General features: G+C 33.0%; 1 protein-coding gene and 1 pseudogene across 1 annotated transcript; one reads left to right on the top strand and one right to left on the bottom strand.

Annotated features, from left to right (window-relative positions):
- The first annotated feature begins 1,785 nt into the window (after positions 1-1,785).
- On the top strand, positions 1,786-7,078 carry LOC140818328 ((DL)-glycerol-3-phosphatase 2-like). The gene is made up of 6 exons (XM_073178258.1): positions 1,786-1,958; positions 3,000-3,224; positions 3,825-3,885; positions 3,997-4,144; positions 4,836-4,915; positions 6,784-7,078. The coding sequence occupies exons 1-6, from the start codon at positions 1,787-1,789 to the stop codon at positions 6,914-6,916; spliced, it is 819 nt and encodes a 272-aa protein (XP_073034359.1). The 5' UTR covers position 1,786; the 3' UTR covers positions 6,917-7,078.
- Positions 7,079-10,673: 3,595 nt separating this feature from the next.
- Positions 10,674-16,383, bottom strand: LOC140817783 (NADPH--cytochrome P450 reductase-like; annotated as a pseudogene).
- Positions 16,384-19,244: the final 2,861 nt, after the last annotated feature.

Below are 19,244 nucleotides of genomic sequence, written 5' to 3'. Positions count from 1 at the left end.
TACATGTAAGGTCTATAATTTTTTTTGGACCCCACGATTTGATGAATACATATTGTAATGCATTGAGAATATGATTGAGGAAAATACTGTCAATCATCAAAAATTAAATCAAACGAACTTGTCCAACAAATCCAAATAAGTTTACCAAGCAAAGAACAAGTTAAATCAAATCTCGACCTTAAATAAGTTGATCCACAAACTCAGACATAATCTTTTAATTTTTTTTTCTGAAATTGTCATGAATTAATCGATCTATCTTGTTCTCTTTCCATCAACGAGTACGAAGAGACATAAAAGGTCTCGCATTAATATATTTTTTTCCATTAATTTGGTCAATATCACACAAGCTAGGAATTGGAAAGCTCTATCTTTTTGTAAATCACAGCAAATCAAACATCACATTGGAACTAGGAAGTTCATCAGTGAGGGGCACACAAGAATTGAACAAATGATCTCATAACCATTCAACTTGATGGTCAGTTCTTCATTTGAACTTGTAAACTAACTTCGAATCCAGTCGAACTGGATTCGAAGTTTGAAAATTTTAAAACTTTTGGCTCGAATTCGGTTCTAATTAAAGTTCGAGTTCAAATTCGACTCAGAAAATTCGAACATGTTAGCGAACTATTCGAACTTTTGCTAAACAATAAGTACTCGAAAGGTTAGAAATTTATTTATTTAATATATAATTATATTATATTAATAAAATAATAAGATTCGCGAACTATTTAACAACATAATTTGATCTCGAGTTCGGCTCGAAAAAAATTCGAACACGTTCTAGTTTGGCTCGAATTCGATAAGCTCGAATACAAATTATATATTTTTCGAGCCGCTCGAAAAATATATAATTTGTATTCGAGCTTATCGAATTCGAGCCAAACTATTCGAGCTTATCGAATTTGAGCCGCTCGAAAAATATATAATTTGTATTGGAGCTTATCGAATTTGAGCCAACGACTCGAAAAATTTGTAAACCGACTCGATTTGTTACACCCCTAATTTTATATTTGATATTGTAAAATCGTTTTATTGTTAATTCTTAAAAAGACGTTATATTATGTAAAAGCAATGAGAATAAAGATTATTATACGTATTTTTACGAAAAATCATAAATATTAAAATTAGTTTTTTGTATAAAAAATTTAATGGATATATATTTTTGAATAATTAATAAAAATATTAAATAATTTATTGTTACCTTTTATTTCTTCGAGTAAACATGGAGAAAAATATTAGTAATTAATGATTTTACTCGAGTATATGTCATTACATATTATTTAATGCATGCAAGATTTTTTTTTTCAAATAGTTATTGTAATATTAAAACATCTACAAGCAAATAATAATAATAAAAGAATATCAATGTTAAAATAAGAATAATATTAGATGTTTATTAAAATTTAAAATCTTCTCACACATGAGAAATCAGAGATGTCGTCGTGTCACCATATAAATATAAACATGATTGACTTGTTTCACTGATAAATATCTCACAAAATACCTAATATTATTTTAAATAGCCATTCTACCATTTTTCACCAAACAAATTATATTCAAAATTATGAGAACAATTGTATCTCACAAAACAAGTTTACATAAATTAATAAATTATTTATATACAATTCTATATATTTAATATATCACATAATCATTTAAAAAACAAATTAATCCAAATAATCATCACAATTACAAACTTATCACTAAATTATTACAAATATTTTTTATATATTTATTCATTAATTTATATAAAAATCATATTTATTTATTTATTTATTATTTGAATATGTCCTCTAAAGATGGCAGAACCGAAGCTGTAAAGCCAGCCGCCATTTACAGCTCCAAGATCTACCAGACCAGACTCCCTCAAATGGCGAATCCAGGTGGAGCAGACGATACTCCTTCAACCAAGCCTTCGATCACTCACGTCACCTTCGATATGGACGGCCTTTTACTCGGTAATTATGTCCTCAAAATCGATTAATCCCGGAAAATGCTGGTTTCTCAGCTAAATTTTGTTTCTTTTTAATGTATTATGTCGTCAGATGTTTTTAATTTGGAATATTGTTAGTGGGTTGTTGTATCTGACTTTTTTTGGTTTACTGAATTTTTCTTTTCTTTGTTTTAAGCATTTTTATTGCTGTGATGTTTCTTTTTTTTTTTTTTTTGCAAGTCAAAGATTTATGTGTTTCAACAATATTATGGAGGCCGGTAAACATGGAATTTAGTAGGAAATGAGTTCATATGTTTTGGTGAACGGCTGAATATGGCAATTGAAGTGTTCTAGAATTTGTTTCATGTCGAATAAATTTTACGAAGCCAGTGCAGTAATATCAAACTTTAGCCAAAGGGTACATGATAATGGAAAAATGTGAGTATTTACAAATTGAAAACTTATTTTCACAATTAAGGATGATCATAGCTTGCAGTGTCAACTGTGGAAGTAGTGTGGTGATTTTGTGTCTAACACGATTGTTTGTCTCTGTGGCACCCTCGTGGCAGCTATGCCAAAAAGACTTTGAGATTTATAAGTGGATTTTTAGAGGTTGAATCCCCATCTCTGAGCGCAGTGCCTTGAACAGAACAGGGAAAATTTCTATTTATTTTTATTTTGTCCTTTTGAATTGTAAATGGAGGTATTTTTTTGTCTCGGGAATCTTGTTTTTCTTTTGGAAAGTGTGTTTGATAGCATGTGTGTACAATGATAAATAGAGTGAGAGGTGAGAATGATTCGCGATTTAAAGATTCACCTTATGGTAATTGTTATGCTGAGCCAAATAGGTTTTTCTTTTTTATTTTCCGTAGATCATTGCGCGTATCGGTGGTTTCTCTTCCTGTAATTGTATTTGCTACTAATTTTTTCCCACTTTCCACTGTTGCTGATGTCTTTCATTTTGATCTGTTATCCTATTTCTTTTACCTATTCTGGTTATTTTGACATTGTTTTGTAGGGCTTTCATTTATCTATTGCATATTTGGAGTGTTTTTCATTTTTTCAGATACAGAGAAATTCTACACTGAAGTCCAGGAAATTATCCTTTCTAGATACAACAAGACTTTTGATTGGTCTCTCAAGGCTAAAATGATGGGTAAGAAGGCAATAGAGGCTGCTCGAGTTTTTGTTGAAGAGACTGGAATTAGTGATTCACTCTCTGCCGAAGATTTTCTTGTTGAAAGAGAGGAAATGCTGCAAAATATGTTCCCGACAAGTGAACTCATGCCAGGTATTGTATTTTTCTGATATTTGGTTTGTGATGTCGGATATTCTGTTTCTATCCTAACATCTAATACCAAACTGTACCTCAATATCCTACATCAGATGTGAAAGCACCGTGCACTGGCATGAACATGTGGTTTTTCTTTTAGATATAAGAATGGGAAATAGAAATTATTCATTAACAATTCTTTCTGATTCAAAAAGTAAGATGGAATCATTTCAAAGTATTTGTAGACATAACTAGGTGTGGCTGCTTGTTGAAATCTAATTGTGTTATTAAATGACAATTGAGATTTGGGTTTCTATGATGGTTATACTACAACATTTGTGTTTAGGTTATATGTTTATCGAAGGAAACTTTATTGTAATGAATAAAACAAACTTAATTTGTCACTATTAGTATTTTTCCTCCAGAAACTTTGAGCACTTGATTGTCCTGGCCTGTTCCTAATAGCTGTAAACTAAACTGACTGTGGTTTATCTCTTTTATTCTTTTACTTCTGTAATAAAAAATGTAAACTTCAACACTCTCCTCAGTTTATTGGGACATCAATTCTCTTTGTCACCGCTGACTGTCACTTTTTTGTCACGTATCTTTGTAATGCAGGAGCCAGTCGTTTGATTTTGCACCTCCATGCAAAAGGAATACCAATTTGTGTTGCAACTGGGTAGGTTTTAGTTTTATATTCTGAAGTCATGAGATTTCGGTAGGTAACCGTTGGTTGCTAATTTTAGTTAAGATCTGCAGCGAGTTAATGAATTGAATGTGTATTACACAGTTCGCACAGGAGGCATTTCCTATTGAAAACACAAAGACACGGCGAACTTTTTTCACTGATGCATCATATTGTTCTTGGTGATGATCCAGAAGTTAAACAGGGGAAACCATCACCAGATGTGTTCCTTGCAGCAGCTAAAAGATTTGAGGTCTCCTCTCTTTTTTAATAAAGTATAACTAGTTGGTGCCACTAGCACAATTCATATTTTGGTTATGAACAAGCTGATCATTAATGCACTTTACCAATTCTCTGCTGGAACTCTATGTACTTTATGTCTTTCTGGTTCCTGGCAGCAATCTGACTGTTAAGCTTTTGTATTTGTCAAGTCATATTGATGAATTCTGAAAAATAGACAGTTTTTTCATGAACTTCTGTTTTTCTCGAGCTCTTTAATTTTACTTCTGGATGAGAGAGATTGATTTGGATTGCAGACATTCAAAAATATCATATACCTTAAATATGAAGTTGTGTACTTTGTAATTTTATCAATTTCTATTCGTATGGTAGTGCAGAGGCAGAATTTTATATATTATTTTATGTTAAAGTTCTTTTTGACAGGGTGCTACTGTTACTTTTTCCCCCTTTGGCACATGATCTAAGAATTTGAACAACCCTCCCCTGACGCTACCCACAAATCGGTGTTTGGAAATTGTGATTATCTTGTTTGACTGATTGTTAACTTTGTAATGTATTCGAGCTGTTATTCTTCTGAAAAATTTAATATTTGTGATTATCTTGTTGACTGATTGTTAACTTTGTAATGTATTCGAGCTGCTATTCTTCTGAAAAATTTAATATTACCTACTTTAGTGCGATAAATTGAAGTTGCTTATTTTTAGGGAGGACCGATTGATCCAGCAAAGATTCTTGTGTTTGAAGATGCACCATCCGGCGTCCTAGCAGCTAAGAATGCTGGCATGTAAGCCTATGTTTGCCTTCGTATGTCTTTACAACATCTTGTAGTATGGCACTCGTCATTTTGTTGAGATAAATTAACAAACTGGAATTGATTGGATGGTGAGTGGCACAGACTTGGCTTTCACAGTGAAAGGATTGAAAGTGTCGCAAAATGTTGATATCTTTTGCTATTTCCCTTCATGCAAGTAAAATAACTCATGGAATATTGCCTTGCCATGAAATAGAATAATGAAACGGACCTTAGACAAATAGTCAGCTGGTTCTTTTGTTAACCCATTATCGGATCCTTCTTTTGTCCTGCTATGTTTTTCTCCTTACCTTTATCTCTTCTGTTTAGTCCTGTCCATCCTTACCACCCTCAGATCTCCCGGTATAAAAATCTCTATATTATATATTTTGTACGTATGTCACTATTTGTGTTCAGAAGAGTTCCTCTCAGAGCTTCTTGTTTAGTTTTTAGTTTGAAAAAATCAAATCAATCAATAAGTATATGCATTGAAAACTCATTTAGATTATGGCTACAAAAAGTGAAAAAGAAATACGATATTGAAAGACATTGACAGGACTCAATTTGAGAGAAAAAGGTTGCTCTATGTGGTTATTCTGTACATTTACTTCCACCACCAGACTACAAAATTTTTAGATGCAACTGTAGGAGAAGCAAAAGGACATTAGATCCTGATCAAATCAAAAGACTAATTAAGGATATAAGGAAGAAAATCACTAGTTATTGGACAAAATTGCACGTAATTGGATAGCTTTTCTCCATTAATCACTGGACATCTGCCAAATCTTCTTCTGTTATCAATTCGAATCTGCATCTCTATAGTCCCCCTTAAGCTGGAGTGTGTAGGACCATAGGTTAAACGTTTCCAGCTTGCTCAACCCCTCGAACTTTGGTGTAAGGAAACCCTTTGTTGTTATTTCAGCTACCTGCTGTTTGGTTAGCAAATAACTCGTGAAATACTCCCACTATCTAACTTCCCTTTGATAAAGTGTCTATCAATATCCAACTGCATAGTCGTATCATTATGCACCAGGTTGTGAGCTATGGTTGCTGCTGCTTTGTTGTTGCTATGCATTATTCTAGGACTATGTACTCATATCTTGAATTCCTGTAGAAAGCATTCACCAAATTCCTGTGGAAATTTGACTAGCCATGGCCTGAAATTCAGATTCAATGCAACTCCCAGCTACCATTATTTGTTTCTAATTCTCCAAAATACTAGGTTACCCACACATATGTGCAATTGCCTGACATTGAATGCCTATCCAGTATGGAGCCAAACCAATCAGGATCGTCTCCTTTTTTTTTCCTTGTTGAAGAGTCGGCTCATTCCTGGTGTTCCTTTGAGATTCTTCAGAATCAGACAAAATCTAAATGTTATAGAATTACGCTTTTGTTTTATGGTGGAATAAGACATCTGCACAAAGGATATATATAATTTTTTAGGTAGTGTAACTAAGATAGAGGTTGTTCTATGCATATTTTATATCTTGTTTAACTTCTTCGGAAAGGAGTATGCATTCCTGATAAACTCTTGATGTTTTATACGGTACAACAACGATTACCTCTGATTTCAGCGGTGGAAATAAGGGCGAATAAAGTACCAACTAGTTGTAATGATGTTACATGTTACACATTTGTTGTCTACTTGTAACAATTTATGGAATGCTTTATTCTACTTGTCTACCTCGTTAAGCAAATAGACACCATGCTTCTGCCTATTTGTGACATTTCCTCATTATTTTCACAAACTTTGTTGCATGTTTCTTGACATCTTTCTACTTCTGACCAAATTGCTTGTAATTTTATTCGTTGTCGTCTTTTTTCACATCAATGGCGATTCTGGAAACATTTGACCGCAGGTCGGTGGTGATGGTTCCGGATCCAAGGTTGGATAGTTCATTTCATGAAACTGCTGATCAAGTTCTAAGCTCCCTGTTGGACTTCAATCCAGGTGATTGGGGACTGCCGGCATTCGACAGTGTAGCTAGCTGACCGCACATTGATCAATATGGTTGCCATTCTGTCTTTTGCGTTTTTCTGCTACTTTTTTGAAATGGATGTTTCCATTATTTGCAAATTAATCGGTCATTGAATTCACATGAACAAAAAATTTTGGGAGGAAGATTGATATATTTTATGGGAAGAAGAATAATATGTATAGTTTTATTATGTTATACATCAACAGTGTTCATTTATATACTTATAAATGAGTAGATAAGTGTCACTTCATTAGTGGACGCAAAAGTGGACACGGTTGGTGAGCAACCTAACAAAATTATATATATATATATATATATATATATATATATATATATAATATATATATATATATATATATATTCTTAAATATGTTGCTAAATGTTTGTGTAGATGTACAACAAATAATTGTTGCCCAATAACCTGAATCACAATAAAAAAAAAATTTCCTATATTGAATTTTTCCAAAGAGATACAAAACAGAGATTGGATTTTGTGTGTGGGATTAAATTTCATTTTATATATTTTAGAAAGTTTAGGATTTGAAATTAAAGATTTAATTTTTTTTACTATGACTTCTCTTTAATTATCTTCTTTAATAATACATATCATTCATTCAATTGAATATAACAAACAATATAATTATTTGCTGAATCTTGTCGAATTTCATACATGTCAATATATTACATTACAACAACAATCTACAATTAGTTTATATAATTATTTATGATCTTATTTCAAATGAAAAATAGACAAAAAGTCATGCACAATATTAATTAATTTGACGAGCAAATGTGGAATTGAAATACAATATTTCAATATTTTTGTGTATAGGATATCGTGGATGACGTTCATAAAATAACAAAATGAAAACTACAACATAAAGTTGAAAAATCAAAATTTACAAAATCTTTGTTTAAATTATCTAATATATGTACAACAAGAAAAGAAGATAAATTCAAAGATATCCATTTCAGGTGTTCATACATTATTTTATCACGATTTTAAAGAAAATTATTCATTAAAACAAGAAGAAACCCATATTTTTCTATATTATAATTTTTTTTTCCCAAACTTCTAAATATGATCATTACTTTAAAACTTCATCTTGATTAAAAAAATATAATGATATATCGAGAATGTTCTTCTCTGAGTATTTTTATAAGAAATGATCATGTAATCATCTATCGAGTTCATAAATAACACTCTCGGTATAACATAGAATAAATTATCGATATAGTAGGTGAAAATTGTCATTTTTGGTGCCTCTTTCGATGGCGAGTATGCATGTTTTTAGCATGTGATTAATAGTTTTTTGGAGTAAAATAAAATTTAAAAGTCAACCTTGGCATATTAGGTGATACTTGTCAAACTTGACACCCCAATCCCTCAAACTACTAATAATAATATCAAAAGGGAAAAAAAAATATTGCCTTGTTCACGACGTTGTTTCATTCAGATCATGCTAGTTGACATCGTCGTTCTGCCGATCTTTGGTCTTTGATAGCTATGAAATATGATTTTAGTCGATTTCTTGGCGTGCGATACAAGTGTTGCGTATGTAATTTTTTTATTAGTGTATTTAGATCCAAATATTTTATGTAATTCTTAGTACATAAACGGTTTTTTTTTTAAGGGAGGAGACGCAGGTGGCTTTTGGTGGTTTTATAAATTGAGTAAGTCTCTTGTTAGACGATCTCATGATTCTTTATCTGTGAGACGAGTTAATCATACTCATATTTATAATAATAAGTAATAACTTTGGTATAAAAGTAATATTTTTTAATGGATGACCAAAATAGGAGATATGTCTTGCAAAATGATCCGTGAAATCGTCTTACAAAAGTTTTTGTGATATAAATATCCATATCATAAATTTGTTTGTTTTTTTTAACTCTCGAGGGAATTTTCTTTGTAATCGTGATTTTTTTTTCCTGAACAAAGTCGGCATAAAAAAACTGTAAATTAACTAAAAATAAGAACTGTATATGCAATTTTGGAGTGACATGAAATACAGAAAGGTCAAAATTGAAATAGGAAAATGACTTCACCGAAAATTATTATTATTTTTCAAAAAGGGTTTTATTTTATGTATATAATAGATGTTGCCATGCTCCGAGCATGTGCCCGCACCTGCGTGACTACACAATGGATCTTTATAGCAACTATTTCTTATTCGTCATCTTTTTACGAAAATGATTAACCCAAGTTGTATAGAAGTTCATTGTAGCCATTATAACTCATTTTAAATCTTTAATTTTAAGATGTGTACAAGAGTATCACAGATGTTGAAATATCCGGGGTTGTTAAATATTAATTGTACTTTTTTGTAATAATCCAAAGTTGACTGTATTATTTTGTAATAATTCAAAGTTGAAATCATATTTAGTCAATGTCCAATATTATGGTGATTGCTTTACAATTCAAAAGGGGTATTGGTAAAATGTGACGGTCATATTACTTAAATTAATTTCAATTTCCAACTAATGTTTTGAAATCATATTTTATTTCTTCTCTCACGATCGTTGAACTTATAACTAACTATAGGTTTACCAGCATGTGTGAATTGGTTATTTTAGTTAGAAATCCTTATTCTATTCAAACAATGGAAATTTTAATATATTTAATTTCGATATGTTTTTTCACATCTAATATATGGATATCAATTCATTGATGGGTACGATTGGTGGACAACAAAGTAAAACTATAATATATAATTTTGATATAATGTTCAACAACCGTGTTCATCATTGACGTAAAACTCATCACAAAATCATCTCAAAATTGTACATCTATTTGTCACTAGGTAAGTATCACTTCAGTGATGAACATAGAATTTTACATAGTTGACTGGCAATATATCGAATACACAATATGCTATTTAATAAAGCTTATTAAATTTATATATATATATATATATATATATTGTTAAAAACAAAATTTATAAAATAAAAATTTACTACACTTATAATATATATATATATAATATATATATATATATATTATAAGTGTAGTAAATTTTTATTTTATAAATTTTGTTTTTAACAAAAATATGATATAATGAGATGAATAATTTTGTATTAATATTATTTACTGTATTTATGCTGAGTACAATTCAAGAAGGGAATGTAATAATTATCATAATTTTCATTAAAATAAAATAAGGACGATGTTGATTAGATAGTCATATATGGTGTTTAGAAACCACAATGTGTAAATTATATTGTCTTATTGGATATAAATTAGAGAAGAATTTAAAAGAAAATAAAAATTTAATGTTTTTTTCGTAAATTTAGTTTGATCTCACATAATTTTTTTCACCGAAAGATGCTGCCACTTTTTTCTCATAAGTATATAATATTTCATACTAAAAAGAATCGCACTCGTGAATTTTTGTGTTTTCTTTTGTTAAAAAAAATGTACTATATTAATTTATTGTAAAAATTCGATATTGTTACCGTATCGTACCGAAAATTCGATAGATTCTATAATTTTCGATACGATAATCTCGATAATTCTATACCGAAAGAATCCGACCACTTTTTTCTCATAATTCTATAATATTTCATACTAAAAAGAATTCAACTCGTAAACTTTTGTGTTTTCTTTTACTACCAATTAAGCAAGTCTCAATATCATAAATAAAATATTGTCACGAAATAAAGAATATTTTAATCATCATTTTAAATAAAATATACATAAAAATTGCCACTAAATGGAGCCAATGAAATAAAACGAACACGATGATTATACAAGTAACCAAAATTTAAAAAAAAAAGACCCAATATACTTATTTATATTATGGTTGTTAGACATAAATTACATGAATAAATTTTTTTTTATAAAAAAAAAATAAAATTTCTTTGAATTTTAGAAAAAAAAATCACGACGGACAGCCTAGCGTATACATATTAATACTCAAGTTTACTTTGTTGAGGTTGACAATACGAGTCAGGGAGTTTCTGCACATTGCATGCATAATCTTGTAATCTTTTTGAGGTCTCTCGTTGAATGAATGGTCCGCGGACTTATGATTATCACCATACATCGCGCAAGTATCGTCCGGTCATTTGCAGATTCTTCACCATGCTCTCCGCTTTCGAGCTGTCCAGAGATCCCTGAAAAAAGACTTGTTATTAGTAAGGCGCAACGTAATTGCATATTCTAAATGAGATCTACTTAAAATGATTTATAGGATCGTTTGTTTGTCGCTGTATCGAAAGATATGACTCGTCATAACTGTACCACATACAGATATCCGCGAAAAACAGGAAGCAAGAAGTGGGGTGTAGCAGGGTAGCTGTAGCTACTTTCATTTCGAAGAGAAGTATATAAAATTCAAAGAGGATTGATGTTCTAGAAGGGTGTAGCAGATTGAAGTGAGCGTGAGGTTATTAGACAACTGCAAAGAAAAAGTAATTTTTGTTTGTCTAAACAGTCGAGACTTCTCACAAGAAACTAATGAGGTGAGAGGTCCCACGGTCCCCAAAGCAGTTGTTCCTCGTAAATTGTTGGTTGAGATACTATGATAAAGGAGTGGACAAGATCCACCAGGCATCAAGAAAAAAAGGACCTCACAAAAGAAAAATCAGAGCCACGAACCTGTTCTTGCGCTATGGTGTGGAGGGTTCGGTGAACGTCGCGGGCCATGCCTTTGGCGTCGCCGCATACGTAAATGTAGCCACCCGCAGAGATTGCATTCCACACATCAGAAGCCTGTAATACACCACATGCAATTCAAACATCTTATGAATAATACTTTCTCATGAATATCTCGTTAGGTATCGAATCAGAGATTAACTTTTGCCATTTGAGATAGACAAGACTAGTGGAAAAAGTTGCACACCTACCTTTTGCATCATCTTATGCTGCACATATTCTTTAGCGGGTCCCTCACGTGAAAAGCAACAATGAGGTCTGAAATTACACCGGCTTCAACAAAGTTGTTCAACTCGTCCTTGTAGATAAAATCCTGCAAATTGCAGCAGCTACTGTGAATATTGTACCGTTATGATACGTTAAAAGAATGTCTTGGAACGAATGCTAAGATAATCACTAACCATCTCACGGTTCCTGCATCCGAAAAATAGGGTGGCAGGACCGAGTTCCGATCCAGATTCCTTTAGAGCTAATCTTTCCTGTAATATAAACAGTAAATATTCTTAGAAAATTACAAGGATCCAAACTGTATTTAAGTCTCAAAACAATATTCAAGATTCAACAACATTTTGCACAAACCTGAAGAAAACCACGAAATGGCGCCAAACCGGTACCAGGGCCGATCATAATTATTGGTAGTTTAGGATCAGCAGGGAGCCTGAAGTTTGAAGTTCGGACAAAAATTGGTGCCTGACTGCACTCGCGACTGTCTTCCGAAGACACTGAATTCTGAAAACGGGTAGCAATTGAGAATCAAGGCTTCAGAAAGAGCAATCAAGTGACAAGAAGGTGCACTGATCACTAGAGGATAATAAGAAGCAACGAATGTAGTGGACTACAGTATCATAGCAGATGCGGCGTGCCTTGGGGAATCGTGACATTTATAACAGCACAACAAAATCGATCATATTTACCTTCTCAACCAATCATGGCTAAAACATGGAAACATAATTGAATAATGGAAAAATACCTTCATCCACGTGGAGCAAACACCCTTATGAATTCGTCCTGTTGGTGTTTTCTCGTGAACCAAAGCAGATGTCACATGGATCCTAGATGGTGAAATTCTGGAAGAACAATTAGAGGCAATGAGAATCTGAAAGACTGGGCAGCCAAACAAAATAAGGGCAAATATGACAACTTATTATGCCGAAACATCTAATTTAGCAGAGTTGAGTAGACCAACTCCAAATAACAAGGATCATTTGTTGCACAGATATTGCAGCTAAAATCTCAAAACTTTATCATGATAGAGATGGAATACGATGATGAACACTCACTTCGGGGAAGATGATATGGAATAAAATCTGGCCTGCAGGCGTGGAACAACTGCGGCAAAGAAAACACCAAGAGGCGGCCTGGCGGATGGGAAATCAGCCATGACCTCAAGTAGACTTCTCTGGCTTGCAATAACATATTGAGCATATTCCTCCTGATGATGCATCCAAATCGATGAGAAAAATGCTAGTTTTCAGCTTTGGTATCATACACGAAGATAGTGATCCAAATAAATAATGAACCTATTCAAACCTTTCCAGCCGGAGAAGTAAGATGATTGAGTCGATCAGCTTCATTTGGATCAGAAGCATAAGCAGCTAATGCAAGCAAAGCAGACTGGGAAAAAAGACACATTTGAGACACAATTATTCTCTGCACGAAAGGAAAATTTGATGACAATGCAGCATTATATACCTTTTTGGGAGCACTCAAAGATCCGCATATTTAGTAAGTGCAGTCCTTAAAGTGCAAGGAGGGAAAGGAGGTAGCAAGGAGCCACCACAGAGTGGAGTGCCATCCTCTTTATCAGCATGAATTGAGAAGTATGTTTGTGAGGGAAGATTCAATAACCTTTCTGCTTCCTCCACTGTTTCAATCAAATTCTCACAATAAACGCCAACATGATCTCCAGTTTCATATCTGCACAATAGAAGAAGCATTTAGACTAACAATAAGATTCATTCTTCTCCCAAAGTTCAAAGTCAGGGACAAGCCAGATTCGTGATTCGGAAAGGACATTCAGTATTTAGAGAATGCAATAGGTACAATATGTAAAAGCAGGAACTAACATTAGTCCAGTTCCGGATATCTCAAATTCCAAGTGCGTGCACGAACGATCAGATGCAGGAGAGTGAAGTTCTCTTCTTACGGCAACATTTACTCTTCAGAACAAACATAAAAATGTCAAGTAAAAAAATAAATTGCCACTTTAAATTTCTACAAGAAAATGGTCCAAAGAGGAAATGAAAAGGAAAATGGTAGCATTCTCGTTACATGCAGGGATGCAGAGCATCATAAACGGTATTGCCATTCGCTGAGCAATTCTCCGTAACTGATCCATCTGCCTGGTCATGGAATACAACTCGATATTCCAAAACTGCAGCAGTATAGCGAGTAGTGCCAGAGGCCTTATCCTCGTCAAAAAGTAAGTTATCCAACTCTGGCCACACTAACTCACGCCTGCATTACAATCAAGAGTGACAAGTATTTTAAGCTATCGTCCGATGAAGTGAAAGATGGAGAATAAAAACCACTATACTTATTAATCATCACCCCAGTACCATGCGGTGAAGTCATCTTCAATGCATTGATCATCGTCTCCGAGACCCACAGGAACGAGCCTCTTTCCACCTGAACAATGCATACGTCCAGTAAGAATGGAAACGCAAGGCAAGACCATAAAAGAACCAACACGGATAAAATATCCTCTGATTGAATTTGTCTCTACATCCAACATTCATTTTGATTATGTCCTTTCAAAAAACGAAGGAAAGGCGTACATAAGTTGGCAGACAAATAAACAATTCTGAAGTAAACAAAATTTAATCGAATTTTGATGTAAGTTTGCACTTCTCCTAGTCAGATGAACTTAGTCTAGAAAAGAATCGAAGAGAAGAAAAAATACCTTGCTCAGTAATCAAGTCGTCCACAACTTTTCCAATCTATTAGTCAAACAAAGACAAAAGAATGAGACTTCAGTCGATATTTACAAGAGAACCATCTTACCAGGTAAGCCTGTACTCATAAATGTATCAAACAAGCAGATACCTTGTTGAAATGCTCATATTGCCTGTTCCCGAGCCCAAATACACCATAATGAAGATTCTTAAGCCAATCTGATCTTTCTTTTCCCTGTGTCACAGAACATAGAAATTAATCCCAAAGTACACCCTGTATTTTGACATCTTAGAAAATTTGTTAGGATTAACAAATGCCTCTGCCTGCAGGGCGACTCAATCATGGTATTTGTAAGATTTGAGTTATGTTAGGTAAAATGACAATTGTTCGATCTCACCGTTGACTCGAATATCAAGATCACGTGATTTGCAAGTTGGTGCAACTACTGGGAAAAGGCTATCCGAAAACAACAGTTGTCTGTCTACATATGACTCTTGTACAGCTTTATGATTTATACTTTTCTGATCGCTCAAGTACCAGTGGTTATAGTTTTTTTGCAGTGACAAATGCTTAATCCAAAAAATTATTTATACTAGAGCGGGTTTTACCTCCGTAAACCATTTGTAAAACCTAGCCGCGTTGTCTGTTGGCTCACCATCTCCGTACCTGTATCCAACCAGAACTCACCAACTCAAAAAATCAATAAAGCAGCGTCTTTTTATGCAAGTACCAGATTTATAGCTAAAAAAATAACCCACGTGGCTAGAAAGAAGAATGCAAAGGTTTCCTTCTTCAGCTTCTCTTCATACTCGTCATCATCCGCAGCATAATCATCCTACCCAGATTAAAATGAACCGGATCAAAAGTTGATTCAAGAGGAGAAAAAAATAACATAAAATAAAAACAGAAATGGAGAAACAAAACTCACCAAGTCAACCACTTTAAAGTTGGCCTGTTGATAACGTGCTTTAGCTTCCTCAGCCAGAGCCTTTACAATAAGAAAATCAAATCAAATAAATTTATAAATATGCCAATGAAGTTCAAAATTGAAACTAAACGAGAAACCCAAAATCATAAAGATTTCCATATTATAATCCGCAATTATCGATTCAAACAAGATTTTTAAAGCCCGATAGCACTTCAATTTGTTCCCATCATTGACAATGCGATTCTTGTCACTTCAAAAGTTAGATTCATCACCCACCGAGAAACTTGCAGTTTAAGACATGAAAATTGACATTATTCCCCCTTTTCCAAGGAAAATATCCCAAAGTATCTGATCCAAATTATTCTTTGGTTTACCTTAGCAAAGCCTTCAGCGGTACCAGTCTGCGTCCCAAAAAATATGGTAACTTTCTTCTTCCCATCATCCACTTCCTCCGGCTCCCTCGCCGCCTTCGGAATCACCAACCTCGGAGGCTCCACCTTCTTCGCCGATCCAGCTGCCCTTCGCCACAGCAGCAAGACAACGCACCCAATTAGCACCGCAAACGATGTAGTGAGCATCATCATAAGGTCCCTGTTCCCAATCAGCATCGCCGGCACCACATCCGACGATCCATTCAAATTATCTATTTTGACTACTTTCAACAACTTATCCATGAAATCAAACGGAGAGAGCTTCTCCGAAGTGGGTTCCATGGTTTCTCAACTGGGATCACGCTAGATTTATCGATCCTTGTTCGCAAGAAAGAAACTAAACAAGAACCGAACAAACGGCGGAAATAAGTGGCTCCCGATTCACAGAGTCTCTCCCTATTGATGAAATTGGTTGAGAGTTGAAAGAGAGCAGAACTGTGGAGAGACTCTGTCTTCCAAAATTGTTCCTTAAATGGCGTTTATACGGAAAGGAAAGAAGCCACGCCTACCAAACCAGACTCCGCCCACCTAACACTCGCAGACCATGTTTGGTGTATTCAGCTGGAAAACATCTTTGTGCGGTCGCAAATATATTTAAAATAATATACAATATATTTAAAAAAAATTAATTCAAAGGTGTGATTATTATAAAATTCGAATCAAATATCGAATTAAGTTTTATATGAAAAATAAATTTATTTTATCTATTAACTTATCTCAATTTGGGTTTTGATATGCTTAATTTTAATTTCTCATTATTGTAGTCTAACTACTTATGTGTCATTGATCAAATTAGTAATTTTCAATATCACATCAATATTTTTTTTATGTTTTATAAGTATTTTTCAATGTCATGTCAATAATATGGTACTCGAGATTCCGGAGATCTGAACGAGACTTAAAAATTGAATATCTCAAAATAATAAATGAATGTTTTTCATTAAAAATAGTTTTTCAAAACATAATGACATCATGATCATTTTCACATCATTTTCACCCAATCATGCGGTCATAAACATTTAGAGGCAAAATTACTCTCTTAATTCTTATATTCATTCTTTTAACATATTCCATATTAATAACATTATTTTTTTTCATTCAATTTGTTCATAATAAGAGTTTGAATAAGTTTTAGGCAAAAATTTGTGTGAGACGATTTCATAGGTCGTATTTTGTGATACATATCTCTTATTCGGGTCATCTATAAAAAAAGTATTAATTTTTATTTTAAGAGTATTATTTTTTATTATGAATATCAGCATGATTGACTTGTATCACAAATAAAATTCGTGAGACCGTCTCACAAGAGACCTGCTCTAAGTTTTATCATTATTTCATTGTTTTTGGCTTTGAGTTAATCTCATTTCTCTGTGCTTCCTTTCTGTTAAAAAAATATTGTTGTAATAATCGATTATTGATTATATCTAACATTTTTTTATTCTATCTATTGTAATTATAAACTATATAACTTAGAAAGAATGCATTTTTATATTGATATATGCAGATATATATGTTTTATTTATATATAATTTATATTCATTTAATTAACAAAACTAAACAAATCGACATAAGAAGTTAGCGATTCATAAAATTTAGTCTTAAATTGTTTAAGTATCTATTTATTTTCTTATCAAATATAAAGAAAAAGTAGAAATAATTTTTTTAATAACTATCATTCATTGAGTATAATCCAGAACAAAACATAAACATAATGAAATTTTTGAGTCGAGCGACATACGTAATTCATCTCAGGTACGTGTCTGCATGCTAGCACTCCAACAAAATAATACCGAGAGGAAAAAAAACCAAAACTAATATTTGAAAATTTGATGGCCGAAAACAAAAAAATAATAATAATAAATTTACGAAAATGTTATTTTTCCAGATATATATACACAAACATATATAATATTATAATATATGATCAAATACACGTTCACCTAAATGTTTAGTGATATAGTTTGCCGGCCGCATGGGCTTAGTTCAGTTGGTCAGCAGCAGTAAATCTTGGAGCAATGATCAGGGATCGACTCTCGCAAGCGGCAGTGTGGGAGTTAAATTCCCTCCAATGAGGGGGAGCTCCTTGTGCGCGGCGTAACATAAGGTCTAGCTGCTACTGGTTGGCTGAGTCACCATGATTTACCTCCTCTCACATTCCTGTCGGGCCAGGGGGTGAGGGACGCCTAAGATGAGCGATTTCAACTTTTGGAGCAATAGTGATATAGTTTGCCTAACTAAAATATTTTTAAATTATATACTACCTCAAATATCATGTTTCATTATTTTATTGTGAAAATAGTTTTTTTTTTTTGGTCAAGTATTCAAATTTTGGTCTAGTGCAAGAATTTTTATCTTCCATATATTTTGACTCGGTTTTTGATGTGATATTGATCATTTCAGTAATTTTTTGTATTATATCTGTATTTTCGATGTCATAATAGCATTCCGACGAATTATAATTAAAAGAAAAAATAAAAAATTACAGCACCAAAACAAAATTTTGAGTATTTAGTAGACCAAAGTCCAAAATAAGTGTTGCGTGTTTTCTGGATTGCTCGCAAGCGCACGACGTCAAGTTATAGTAAAATGTATTTTTAAGTACGAGTGTCGATCCCACGAGGAGTGTATACTAAATTTATATCAATTCTTGTAATTAAAATAGTCTAAACTTTATTTAGAAAATAAAGATGAGTTTTGTGTATTGTCTAACAACTCAATTACGATTACTCAATTAAATTAAACACCGAATGAGAAAATATACTGAGAGAGAGTATCTAGAGAAATGATTTCACTGAGTATCAACGATAATAATTCTCGGATGCAATTACAATTTCGAATTCCAATTATTTAATGGCCAAGAACACTTAATTGTTCCATTCCTCCTTTCTCAAGTGACGAATAAAATGTACCGATCAAACTTCGATTTTATTATTCCTAATCAGAATCTAAGTTTAATAGGTAGATGCAAACAATGTTCTTACCTAAGCCTCGCTAAAGTTATACGCCTTCCGAACGCTATAAACATTTAACGATGTGTTTCTAATGATCTATAATCCTATTCCCTCTCCCGAGTTGTAGAATTAATCTAATCACACACAATTTATGGCCAGTAAATTGCAGTATAATAAACACGAAGAAACACAAATAAACGAGAAAGAATTCAATTATGTAAAAACACCGATTCAAATTATCGTATCCACAAAGCTACGTCATTCTCTAGACTGGAAGATTAGTTCATGACGAAATATAAATAAACACAATGCATGTTTGAAGATTCAGACATTGAGTTACACGAAAATATAAAAACGAAAGATAAAAGACAAATCCGAAGTGTCGTCTCTGTGTCCAGATCCGTCGTTCTTCGTATCTGCGATCGATCTTCGCGTTCCGGATCTTCGTCTCTTGATTTCTCCAGTTCTCCGAGGTGTTT

Source organism: Primulina eburnea, chromosome 17 (assembly GCF_022965805.1).
Source record: "Primulina eburnea isolate SZY01 chromosome 17, ASM2296580v1, whole genome shotgun sequence".
NCBI classification, from domain to species: Eukaryota; Viridiplantae; Streptophyta; class Magnoliopsida; order Lamiales; family Gesneriaceae; genus Primulina; species Primulina eburnea.
Note: the sequence above shows the minus strand (reverse complement) of the source record. Positions and strands in the feature narration are given on the sequence as shown.